Source organism: Myotis yumanensis, unplaced genomic scaffold (genome assembly GCF_028538775.1).
Source record: "Myotis yumanensis isolate MYYU_CA2020_CCGP unplaced genomic scaffold, mMyoYum1.0.hap1 SCAF_13, whole genome shotgun sequence".
Classification (NCBI taxonomy): domain Eukaryota; kingdom Metazoa; phylum Chordata; class Mammalia; order Chiroptera; family Vespertilionidae; genus Myotis; species Myotis yumanensis.
The window spans coordinates 27,440,100-27,453,675 of record NW_027223764.1 but is presented as its reverse complement, the minus strand read 5'-3'; the positions used below and the strand labels follow the sequence as shown (position 1 = coordinate 27,453,675).

General features: G+C 42.2%; 1 protein-coding gene across 1 annotated transcript in view; it reads left to right on the top strand.

The window, feature by feature from the left end:
* The window catches only part of PAPSS2 (3'-phosphoadenosine 5'-phosphosulfate synthase 2), a 74,108-nt gene that overhangs the window by 49,045 nt on the left and 11,487 nt on the right, over nucleotides 1-13,576 (top strand). The window contains exon 8 of the mRNA XM_070432759.1: nucleotides 10,815-11,020. Within this exon, the coding sequence (XP_070288860.1) occupies nucleotides 10,815-11,020 (206 nt within the window). The remainder of the gene's footprint in view (nucleotides 1-10,814; nucleotides 11,021-13,576) is intronic.

The following is a 13,576-nucleotide window of genomic DNA, read 5'->3' as shown; positions in this document are numbered from 1 at the left end:
AGCCCTGGAAGACAGGCAACTATTTTTTTTTTAAATATATTTTATTGATTTTTTACAGAGAGGAAGGGAGAGAAATAGAGAGTTAGAGAGAAACATCGATCAGCTGCCTCCTGCACATCTCCCACTGGGGATGTGCCCGAAATCCAGGTACATGCCCTTGACCGGAATCGAACCTGGGACCTTTCAGTCCGCAGGCCGACGCTCTATCCACTGAGCCAAACCGGTTTCAGCAACAGGCAACTGTTTTCATGCTACTTTACAGATGAGGAGACAGACCTCAGGTTAAGTACTTACTGAAGTTCATACATTGGTAATGAGGGGCCCAAGACCAGAGACCAGAATGTCCTGATACCTGGCCCGCTGCCTTTCCGTCCCCGCTGCTCTTCTGAGGCCCTTTCCTGTAGAAGCTAGTAGCTCAGGAAGTTTGTACAGCAAACATTTACAGGCTGACATTTGCCTCCATGTCTTAATTTCAACACATGCTGAGTGCAGGCTGCATCGAGTAACTGCCACTGGACTCGGCCGCCAGCCACGAACGAGAGGCTGACCGTGAGCATATAAACCAGAGCTGTGGCCAGAAGGAAAGTGAGCCACCTTGGAAGTGAGGACCTTATTGCAGACATAGTCCGTAACCTTTGACTAAGATTTGTTCTTTAAAGAAAAATACCAGGGTGATGGGTGTGGTTGCAAGGCCAGTGTTCATGGAAATCAGGGTAACTTGGGGTCGAGGACTTCAGGGTGTGGGGACAAAACGAATCCTGGAGTAGGCAAAATAGTTTGTGTTTTAAGAAGGGGAGGAGGGGGCATTTTTCCTGGGCTTCCTAGATGTTGACAGATTCTTAAAGGAGGCTATGATCCAGAAAGATGAAGAACAGCTAATGCAGAAAATCCGTCTGGATAATTTCAGCCAGATCTCTCTCCCTCCCTCTCACACCATTTCAGTTTCCTTTCATGGTGCTCTTCAATCTGCAAAACACGTTGCTTTTCTTTTTCTTATTTGGTTCTTACTACCACAAGGTGAGTGAAGCACCTGTTGCTCTCACTTCCCAGGTAGTACAGGTGCCTATCTCTCCCCTCCTCCAAGCTCACCAGTCTGGGGAGACAAAAGAGGTCACTCTCCCATTAATACTTGAATCCCACTAGTTCTCGACTCCTCCCTGCTCATAGAGAAATACAGGTTCTTTGCAAAGCCTCCCCCAGTGTTTGTGGAAATTCTCAAAGGGTGTTGCCTGTGCTCCAGAGTCAGGCCCCCAGCCATCCGCCAGTTGCCATGTGGGTCTGTGTGTCTCTCTGCACCCACAAAGGTGCAGATCCTCCCATTCACTCCAGCCACTGCTGTCCTTGTACCCAAGTGGGAAAGAGAATGTTCCCTTCCCCTGTGTTGACCTCACTTGAGGACGCTCTAGAAGGTTGCTTGAGACCCACAGTGTTAGAGAACTGAGTGAGATGACTCTTGTGATCTTACACCTCCCTTAATACTCCTGTGGCTGCCAGTAAGGCTATATTGGGTAAGGGGATAAGACCAGGTGTCATGCTGTTTCCATAATCCTTACCTGCTTCCAGTCTGTAGGGCCTATTTCTGGGACTCTCCACAAGACTCCTTTCTGCCCCATGGGAATTCTCTGCTGGCTCCACCATTTACCCCTGCAACCCGAAACCAGTGGACATACCCCGAGTATAATCAGGGTTCAAAATGCCTCATGCCCCTCAGGAGTCTCCTCAACGCCTATGGATATCAAATAATAAAAACAGAGACCAGGGATATCATGTGATGCCCACTTCTACCAAAGTAGAGATGGAATATCATAGTGGATAAGAGTGTAAGCTGTGGAGCCAAACTGTCTGGGTTCATATGCCCTTGATTCGCTATGAACCTGGGAAAATTACTTAGACTCTCTGGGTCTCAGTATCCTCATCTGTAAAACAGATACTAATATCAGTACCTACCTCATGGGATGTTGAAAGTTTAAAGGAATGCCTGGTCTAGTAGTAAATGTTTTTATACATCAACAAACCTCCATAGCGTGCAAGTAAAGGAACTCGAACTCTTGAAGAGAACAAGGCTTATCTCTAGGTGTGTCCGTTTGAAGTAGCACACAAAAAAGTTCATCAGCTATCCAACAAATATGTATTAAGTGTTCTCATATGCCAAGGTTTGGTCTGGCTGCTGGAGACAGAGTGTTAATGAAGACAGGTATGAGCTAGGCGGGACAGACAGTACAGCTCATTGTCCGAACCTGGTCCAGCAGGTTCTTCCCTTCACATGAGTGGTTGTCAAACCTTAAAAAAACACACACAAAAACCCAGATAACCAGCCCAGCTGGCCTGGCGCAGTGGTTGAGCGTCCACCTATGAACCAGGAGGTCACGGTTTGATTCCCGGACAGGGCATGTGCCAGGGTTGTAGGCTTGATCCCCAGTGTAGGGTGGTGTGTGGGAGGCAGCCTATCAGTGCTTCTATCTCATCAATGATGTTTCTCTTTCCCTCTCCCTCTCTGAAATCAATAAAAATATTTTTTTGAAAAACCAGATAACTGTATTTCAGTGAAATTTGAGGCAATCTATATAACAGATGAAAATAGAGCTGCTCCTTTGGGAGGGGCAGACTCAGCCACCCTTCTACCTGGATAGCCGCCTGGAGGCGTCTGAGGAAGCCAGTTGCTACCCTGCCCTGTACCACATCGAGACAGTCTCCTGTCAGAGCCTGGCTTGATGGCTTCTGGACTAAGTAGACAGAATCAAATTCCAAAAAGTGGTTAACATTTACATGTTATAAGGTTGGGCAAGATATGATTCATATAGATATCATTTAATTTTAACCAATTCATGAAAATTTGAGTCACCACCATCAAAAATAATTTCTATAGACAAAGAATTACAACATTCTTAATCGACTACAGTCTGTAGGCAATAATTCTTTTATTCTGACCATATCTCCTAAAAACATTTTGTCAGTTTTAATTTTCTCAAAGATTCACATTTTTCCCTAAATTAAAAAAAATAGCTCAGTCTAATTTTTTTAGTGTTTCTAATAATTATATAGTGAGTTACTCCCTATTATCCTCAAAGATCTACTTTCATGTCATTGTATTATATCATTTTATTTCTCACTGGATATATAAAGTTTGGGGGTTGTCAAGTCTAAATTTAAAAATGGCATTACAAGTTTGTGTTCTTGACTGGCGACCTTGGGTTGGGTCAAATCATGGCAGCTTTGTGAGACTCAATCATTTAAAAGTAAGTCTTCCGGGACTCTGAGTTTCCAAGGCAGGGCTTAAGGGCTTTCCTTTAACCTGTCAGTATTTATTCAGCACTTAATGTGGTCTGACTGTGGCTTTTGACATAAGACATCACACTTAATCCAGGTAACAGCGCTGTAAAGATGTGCACATGAGGAAATGGGTATTGGAAAGGTCAACTCACTTGAAGTCTCAATTCAAACCCAGGTTATCCGGGCCCGAGCATTTGTGCTTATTCCACAGAGCATGTTTTCATGTGCTCTAACCATCTAGGATTCTAGGACGCTCTAGAGCCGTTTGCTTCTGTAGGTTCTCCCAAAGCCTGGTTTGGAACCATATGCAATAGTTACACCATCACATATTTGCAAGAGACAACTTCATTCTGAAGTTGGAGGAGCCATTGACATGTTAAGATTATTTTAAAACAGGTAATCATCTAAAATAATGCTTTTGAATTTATTGAATAATATCCAGTACAAATCTGGTTTCACCAGGTTTTTGCTGACATTACAGTCTCTATATTTTAAAACAGGAATAGCAAAGTATATTTGTATGTTATATGTGTGAAGTTTTTTTTTTAAATATATTTTATTGATTTTTTTACAGAGAGGAAGGGAGAGGGATAGAGAGTTAGAAACATCGATGAGAGAGAAACATCGATCAGCTGCCTCCTGCACACCCCCCACTGGGGATGTGCCTGCAACCAAGGTACATGCCCTTGACTGGAATCGAACCTGGGACCCTTCAGTCCTCAGGCTGACGCTCTATCCACTGAGCCAGACCAGTTAGGGCTATGTGTGAAGTTTTAATAGGAATTTGTTCCTTATTGTTTTAAGGTTACTTTGGTGCAGAGCTAAAAACATGTTTCTTAAGTGTGTTTATATCTTTCTAGGCATGGTCCTTTCTGGTATGCACTTTAACTTTCCAAGTAGTTAAATTATTATATGTAGATTTATTATATTGATTAGAAGTGGTTGAGAACCTAACTAAAAAAAAAAAATCCAAATGAACCAGTTGGAATTGCTAACGGTTCAGGATCGAACCAGTTATAATAGAATAACACTACATTCTTCTGTTGACTGGAGTCCAAAGAACAGGAAAGTTCTGGATCAGATGCAGCTGTTGTTTATAATGTTGTAGTTGGCTGACAAAAGTAAACTCATTTCTAAATTGTTGCACATTTTGTTCCTGCCATTTTAAAAGATTTTATGATCCTTTCCGCTAGTTACTTCTACTGAAGGTTGGTCCTCTATTTAGTTTCACAAATCTGGGAATAGCATTTACAAAACATTTGTAATTGCTGAAGGATAAATCAATTCTAGATGCCATTTAAAGTGGATGCACCTGGTTGGATTGTGAATGCTCGTACTTCACTTGTTTGTGATGTGTGATTATGCATAAATTCAATGGCAAGCTGATGATTGACAGGTATAGAACTGGGAATAAACACACACTTGCTGTAAGCATCTGCGCTGTTCCAGAATGGAAAGGTAAAATTCTGAAAATGTCCTTTATCTTTGGCATTGTTTTCCATCACTGTTTTTTTTTCTTTCTTATTTATTTATTTATTTACTTTTATTGCTTAAAGTATTACAAAGGGTATTACATATGTGTCCTTTTTTTCCCCCGCCCTTGACAATCCCCTGGCTTCCCCTACCCCCCAGTGTCTTATGTCCATTGGTTATGCTCATATGCATGCATACAAGTCCTTCGGTTGATCTCTTACCCCCCTCCCACCTGCCCCCCAACCCTCCCCGGCCTTCCTGCTGCAGTTTGACAATCTGTGTGAGGCAGCTCTGCCTCTGTATCTATTATTGTTCAAAAGTTTATAATGGTCTCTATTATCCATGAATGAGTGAGATCATGTGGTATTTTTCCTTCATTGACTGGCTTATTTCACTTAGCATAATGCTCTCCAGCTCCATCCATGCTGTTGCAAATGGTAAGAGTTCCTTCTTTTTTACAGCAGCATAGTATTCCATCGTGTAGATGTACCACAGTTTTCTAATCCATTCATCTACTGATGGGCACTTAGGCTGTTTCCAGATCTTTTTTTTTTTTTTTTTTTTTTTTATTGCTTAAAGCATTACAAAGGGTATTACATATGTGTCCTTTTTTCCCCCCCACCCTTGACAAGCCCCTGCCCTCCCTTACCCCCCAGTGTCTTATGTCCATTAGTTATGGTTATATGGATGCATACAAGTCCTTCGGTTGATCTCTTACTCCCCTTCCTCCTGTCCCCCAACCCTCCCTGGCCTTACCACTGAAGTCCGACAATCGGTTTGAGGCAGCTCTGCCACTGTATTTATTATTGTTCAAAAGTTTGTAATGTTCTTAATTATCCATGAAAGAATGAGATCATGTGGTATTTTTCCTTCATTGACTGGCTTGTTTCACTTAGCATAATGCTCTCCAGTTCCATCCATGCTATTGCAAATGGTAAGAGTTCCTTCTTTTTAACAGCAGCATAGTATTCCATCGTGTAGATGTACCACAGTTTTCTAATCCATTCATCTACTGATGGGCACTTAGGCTGTTTCCAGATCTTAGCTATGGTGAATTGTGCTGCTATGAACATATGGGTGCATATATCCTTTCTGATTGGTGTTTCTGGTTTCTTGGGATATATTCCTAGTAGTGGGATCACAGGGTCAAATGGGATTTCCATTTTTAGTTTTTTGAGGAAACTCCATACTGTCTTCCATAGTGGCTGCACCAGTCTGCATTCCCACCAGCAGTGCACAAGTGTTCCTTTTTCTCCACATCCTCTCCAGCACTTGTCGTTTGTTGATTTGTTGATGATAGCCAGTCTGATAGGTGTGAGATGGTACCTCATTGTTGTTTTGATTTGCATCTCTCGGATGATTAGTGACTTTGAGCATGTTTTCATATGTCTCTTGGCTTTCTGAATGTCCTCTTTTGAAAGGTGTCTATTTAGGTCCTTTGCCCATTTTTTTATTGGATTGTTTATCTTCCTTTTGTTAAGTTGTATGAGTTCCCTATAAATTTTGGAGATTAGGCCCTTATCAGATATGACGTTGGCAAATATGTTTTCTCACGCGGTGGGTTTTCTTGTTGTTTTGTTGATGGTTTCTTTTGCTGTGCAGAAGCTTTTTATTTTGAAGTAGTCCCATTTGTTCATTTTCTCTTTAGTTTCAAGTGCCCTAGGAGCTGTATCAGTGAAGAAATTGCTTCGGCATATGTCTGAGATTTTGTTTCCTTTGGATTCTTCTAGAATTTTTATGGCTTCCCGTGTTACATTTAAGTCCTTTATCCATTTTGAGTTTATTTTTGTGTATGGTGTAAGTTGGTGGTCTAGTTTCATTTTCTTGCATATATCTGTCCAATTTTCCCAACACCATTTATTGAAGAGACTATCTTGGCTCCATTGTATGTTCTTGCCTCCTTTGTCAAATATTAATTGAGCATATTGGTTCGGGCCGATTTCTGGACTTTCTATTCTATTCCATTGATCTATATGCCTGTTCTTGTGCCAGTAGCAGGCAGTTTTGAGAACAGTGGCTTTGTAATACAGCTTGATATCTGGTATTGAGATCCCACCTACTTTGTTCTTTCTCAGGATTGCTGCAGCTATTCGGGGTCTTTTTTTATTCCAGATGAATTTTTGGCGAGTTCGTTCTAGATCTGTGAAGTATGCCGTTGGTATTTTAATGGGAAGTGCATTGAATTTATAGATTGCTTTGGGTGTATGGACATTTTAATAAAAAGCCTAGGTAAGCAATAAAAAGTAATTTAGTTTCTTTCCCTTAGAAACAGCCCCAAACAAACAAAAGGTTGTTAAAACGAAAGACCTGCAAGGTTAAAACAAAAGGCTTGCAAATTATTTAAAGCAAAAGCAAAATCATTCCACTGAACATGAAGTGATGTTTGTGGCTACAAAACCACAAGACTCTTTTCTAAAGTGATGTATATCTCAATAAAATGCCCAAAGCAGTCCCCACTGGACAAGAAGGATAGAGGCTGAAAGCCCGAATCAATATTTAAAACGATGGGGGACGTTTCCGCACAGAGTTCCATTGTTGGCTACGTTTTTGTATTAGCAAAGCAGATAGAGGGGATGATAGGGAAACCACCGTCAATCTGCCTGCGCCTGTGTGGGGTTGTCGCCGCGGTGTATGAGACCAGTTGGCATTTTACTCGGTAGAACTTCTCCCCGTGACATCCCACAGATGAGCTCCCTTTATCCTGGCACTCTTGTCCGGGAGTGCTGATTCTTCGGTTTGGATTTTCACTCAAAGCCAAGAGACAGGTGGGCCAGAGGCTACACTGGGCAGGAACCTCATGGACCTAAGGAGGAGATGGCAACAGGAAAGCAGAGTATTCCTTGGATTTCAACCCAGAATAATAGAGGGGAGACACCACCTCAGAACTGGGCTTCCTCCAGCATCCTGCCCATCTTTTGCTTTGCATTTTGTTTTACTTCATTTTGATCAAGTCCCTCTTTATAAGCAGTGTGGTCAGTCATCCACATTCCACAGAAGGTTTCTGACGAGGTCATCAGTAACCTTGAAGGTGTTAACCTCTCTCTTGTTTTCTCAATTAGACTATGCAGTGGGTTTAACTGTCTTTCACCATAAACCTCTGTTGCTGACACAGTGCTTTACAATATGCCTCCTCCCAGCAACCCAGGGAAAAACATATTATTTATTATCCCAATTTTCAAGTGAGGAAATTGAGCACAGAGGTGAATGGCACAGGTAGTCAAGGGGAATACGCATAACTGAGTTTAGTGTTCTCTGCACAGGGAGGGCTTGGCCTGCTCTTATTGCCTCTGAACTTTGAAACAGGGGAGTTATTTGAATGACAAAACCCATTACTTTCTCTGCACAGTGTCTTCTTTTTGGTTTTCAAGGGTTCGAAGAGCAGGTTACAGGATTTTATGATAGGGTTTCTTTATTGCTGGCAGTTGCTGTCTATATTCTGTGACATTCTTTACATTCTAGTAACTTCTGGAGAGAATTTAATAGGAGTAAAGTGAGATGCCTGGAGACTGGTTTCATAGCTGCTAGAGGGATTGTTTGGCTCCTCAAAACAGAACTCAGATCTCAGATCTTTCACTCTGTCGGAGGCATTCTGAATGTTGGCTTTTGAAAGTTAGGTTCAAAAGACTTCATTCATCTACGGTGCATTTCCTCAAATCCATAAGTAACTGCATTTGTTTTCTCTGGAGTTCAGTGTTTTCTTTATTTACCTTCCTATCCTTTCCTTCTGAGTCTTTAACTTTGGAACTCCCCACAAATCTCCCTAATGTTCTTTCATGGCTCCATTTTCTTCCCTGTAAGTACAACAGAGAGACTGACACATTCGCTAGGATGTTTGAGCACCATTACAAATGGAGAAAAACGGTTGTGTGATTTCTCTTGCATTAATTAGCTGGCTTCATTAAAACAGATGTTTTCAGGGCGCCAAACAGTGTCCTTTTAAAAAGCCCCAAACTGAGAAACATCAATGTTTCTCTCTCTCTCTCCCCCCCTCCCTTCCTCTCTCTCTCAAAAATCAATAAACAGTAAAAATAACAGAATGTGTTAAACATAACGAAACTTTAAAAAGTGACTCCATCATCATTAGTTATGCGGTTATTATGCTGAGTTCTAATGTAATGGTGCCCTGAGGACTGGGAGACCATTAGGATTGTTGGCCTCACATTAAAGGAACCCCCGCCCCCCTCCCCCCCATGACTCTGTATTTTTTGTTTCTGTATAAATTTGGTTTTTCCAGAGAAAGAGGAGGGAGGGAGAAGGGAGGACAGGAATCGGGGAGAGGAAGAGACAGAGATTTATTTTAAGGCAATGGTTCTCAACCTTGGCTGCACATTAGAATCACTTGGGAATCTTTTTAAAATCCTGATTTCTGGGCCTCATCCTCCGGAAATTCTGTTTCTTTGTTATGGGATGGGGCCACAACATTAGTAACAAAGAAACAGAATTTCTGGAGGATGAGGCCCAGAAATCAGGATTTTAAAAAGATTCCCAGGTGATTCTAATGTGCAGCCAAGGTTGAGAATCACTGTTTTAAGGAATCAATTATGGCAGCTGTGGCGGTTTGGCTAGTCCAAAATCTGCAGGGTAGGCTGGCAGGCGGTAGACCCAGGGAAGAGTTACAGTTCAAGTCCAAAGGCAGTCTGTCTGCATTATAGAATTGTATACCTGAAAACTATATAATTTTATTAACCAATGTCACCCCAATAAATTCAATTTTAAAAAAAGGCAGTCTGCTGGCAGAATTTCCTCTTCTTAGGAGGTCTAACTTTTTCTATTAAAGCCTTCAACTGATTGGATGAGGCCCACCACATTATGGAGGGTAATCTGCTTTACTCAAAGTCTACTGACTTAAAATGTTCATCTCATCTAAAAATACCTTTAGAGAAATGTTTTTGAAATCTAGAAGAGTGTTTGCCCAAATATCTGGATACTGTGGCCTAGCCAAGTTAACACATAAAATTAACTGTCACCATTTCTATCTGTTTTTATATAGTTTTCCTGTCTCTTCCTTAATGGTCAAGCTATCATATGACATTTCTTGCAGCTGAAAATGTAAATTTTCTGAACACCACATTCCACACCTTCCACTTTGCTGTGTCATATGCTAAGAAGCCAGTAGCCCAGGTTTCTTAATTACCTTTTAAAGGAAGAGACTCATCAAGATGAGAGGCGCTCACTCTCCAAACAAAGGGCATGAGCTTTAGTAAATAAACTGCATGTTGTTTTTCACCCCTCCCTGTTTTTTTGACTGATGGTTCTCAATTGTGGTTGAGCCAGCAAGACTGGTGGTTGGTTCCCCGGTGAGTCTTTTCAAAACTGTTTAATGCCCTAACCGTTTGGCTCAGGGGATAGAGCGTCGGCCTGCGGACTGAAGGGTCCCAGGTTCGATTCCGGTCGAGGGCATGTACCTGGGTTGCGGGCACATCCCCAATAGGGGGCGTGCAAGAGGCAGCTGAATCGATGTTTCTAACTCTGTATCCCTCTCCCTTCCTCTTTGTAAAAAATCAATAAAATATATATTTTTTAAAAAAACTGTTTAAGGGCGATGCTGCCCCTGGGCCACAGTAAACAATCAACATCAAGAGGACTGCTTGTTTGGGGGGTTCTGCTCACTAATATTAAATGTCTGGTGTTTTGTTTTTTTTTCTTTTTTTTTTTCAATTCAATGTGTTAGCAGTGCAATTAAAGTCTAAATAGATAATGAGACTTGCCAGATGTTGTGACAAGGTTCATCTCCAAGGAAGACTAGAGGGGTCTTTTAGTGTGTGTGTTTTTTATTTGTTTAATTGGGGTGTCAAGGACTTGAAGCTCCCTAGTGCGTTGAGGTCAGGCCTGAGCTTTAAAACGGGGACCCAGACGGGTGACACCCCTCCCTGGTCTCTTAAATTACGGAGACAACCTCCACAGTCTGAATCTCAGCCCACTTTTCACAAGTGCCCACCTCCTGCTTTGAGAAGCCCCTCGAGGACGTCTCATCTAGACTCTGGAGAAGCTGGTGCAGCTGGCACAACCGTGTCCGTACAGGAGAGCACACAGTGAGTCCCCATTCACGCACCACGTGGCTCTCTCTGCAGATGGCGTGATCAACCTGAGCATTCCCATTGTGCTGCCTGTCTCTGCGGACGACAAGACGCGGCTGGAAGGGTGCAGCAAGATTGTCCTCACACACGGAGGACGGAGGGTGGCTATCTTACAAGACCCTGAATTCTATGAACATAGAAAAGAGGAGCGCTGCTCCCGGGTGTGGGGGACAACATGTGCAAAACATCCCCATATCAAGGTAAGTTGCCAAACCGTCCCGAAGGACTTGGAAAAACTGGAGTTAGATGGAAGAATGCATTTCCAAGGCAGGTTTTTCAGGCTTTGCCTTGGAAGTCTTTTTAGAAAGGGGCAGAGAAATGTCTTTTATTTGGAGGGCTGGTCTAAATGAGCTCTTGTGTCCTTGGCTCCTGTGATGTCTGGGTCCCTCAGCTGAATGGGAAACAACTGGGCCGGGAGATAGTTTAGTCTAAAGCAGTGATGGCGAACCTAAGACACGCGTGTCAGAGGTGACACGCGAACTCATTTTTTTGGTTGATTTTTCTTTGTTAAATGGCATTTAAATATATAAAATAAATATCAAAAATATAAGTCTTTGTTTTACTATGGTTGCAAATATCAAAAAATTTCTATATGTGACACGGCACCAGAGTTAAGTTAGGGTTTTTCAAAATGCTGACACGCTGAGCTCAAAAGGTTCGCCATCGCTGGTCTAGCGTCATAAGCAACTGTAGCTATGCACCAAACCGACATTCACAAGGGAAGTCAATTTCTTCCTACAGAATGGGTCCAGCCAGTCACTGGGAAGAGACTCAGAGTTCGTGCTCTGTGGCCAGGGCAGAGGTCAGGGACATCCTTTCAGTAAACAAAAATCAGTGCAGATATTGGCAGAGTTTCCGGAGGGAACATACCACATTTTCATCACCGGATATTTTTTAGATTGAAAAATGTATTCATCTGATTAGGATCATTTCAAGTTTCTCCCGCCTAAAGGCAAAACAGACTAAACCTCCTCAGATTCCCTCACAACTTCCGTTTGATGGGTGGGAGTGGAGGGTATTATGGAATTGCTAGAGGTGGTTCATTTCCCATAAAGGAAAAATATGTGAAATTGAATACAAAAAGCATTCCTCCATCCAATGTTAAAACATTAGGGTTGACATTTTAAAAGATTGGACTTGTCCAATTCTGGAGCCGAGGTAACTACTTTTCAGAAAGTTACAGAATAGAGAGCAATTTGAGGCCCAGGAGACTTTAAAAAGCACATCTTCTCTCTGGGCCTCAGTTTCTTCATTTATAAAAGGAGGGATCCAGACTCAAAATAACTCCAAGATCTTTTTCAGCACCAAGACCCTGCAAAATGTTTAAATAAATCTGTTCCAATCTGTTGGGAAAACATGTTTTTATTTTTTTACCTGAAATGTTGCAAGATAGGAAGGGCTTTTCCAAGGCCGCTGGTGGCAGCCTCTGATGGACAAGGTCAGTCGGCTGCAAAGCAGTTTTTCATTTGTTGGACCAAACTCTCCACCCTGCAGATAAGCATCTTTAATCTTTTTTAAAAATAGTTTTGACTTTTCATCTTTTTAAAAATATGTTTTTATTGATTTGAGAGAGAGAAAGGGAGAGGGATGGGGGGGAGAGAGAGAGAGGAAAGAGAGGAGAGAGAGGAGAGAGAGAGAGAGAGAGAGAGAAAGGGAGAGGGATGGAGAGAGGGGGAAGGGAGAGAGAGGGAGAGAGAGAGAGAGAGAAGAGAGAGAGAGAGGGAGAGAGAAACATCGATTGGTTGCCTCGCACACACACCCTGGCTAGGGATTGAACCTGAAACCTGGGCATGTGCCCTGACGGGAAATTGAACTGGCAACCTCGGTGCATGGGAGGACACTGAGCCACATCAAGCCAGGGCAATCCTCTTTACTAGGAAACTTCATGCACATCCATCTCAGAGCCATCCAAACAGTTTCTCTCCCAGAGGCTGGCAGACTGTCCTGTAAATTGCTAGACTGAGAGCTATTTGGGGAATTCTGTTGTGGGCCTTCATTATGCTGATAGTAATCATATAGATCTGTGATCTCATCTTCACTCAGTGACCTAAGGAATAGTTGTTTGTTCTCAGGCCAGTTCAGGTAGTTCTACTCTTTGGGCCTGACATCCACATACACATGATTAGCATTAAAAGGAAAAAAACAACAACAGCACACCAACCAACCAAACAAACAAAATCTAAGGAATTATTTCTTTTCATCTTATCTTGCTACCTGTGTTGGCAGTTGGAGCTCAGAATTTCTTAGAAGCCAGGGAGAGTGGTGATGAAACTGTGACCTTGACATTATAGTCAGTGACTTTGTACCATTAGGTTATTAGAGGAACTCTGCAAACATTCCCAGTGAGCTAGCTAATGGTGAGAAATGGGCCATGGATAACCAGACAGAGAAAGACACTCACCCTGTAAATACTACACTTGGAATGCTGAAGGTGTGTTTATCAGACACACAACACATGGGTTTTATTGGGAAAGAAACTCTTCGAGTTGTATTTTTTAGCACCTTGAAATTCACAGTAATACTTAATCTCATGTGTTTTTTAAAAAACCACACACCAAATCTCCCAAAAGTAATTTCGTCTAAAAGTAGTCATAGGTCTTCTTATATTTCCATGTGGCACTGGGAGTGATAGTTACACGGAAAATGGTCACAGTCACCAAGGAAATGGTCTGCCTCTATTGCATTGCTCCTCATTGAAGTCACCTTGACCTTCCATTCAAGTCATCTCCACCCTCTCTCTCAAGTCACTAACATGG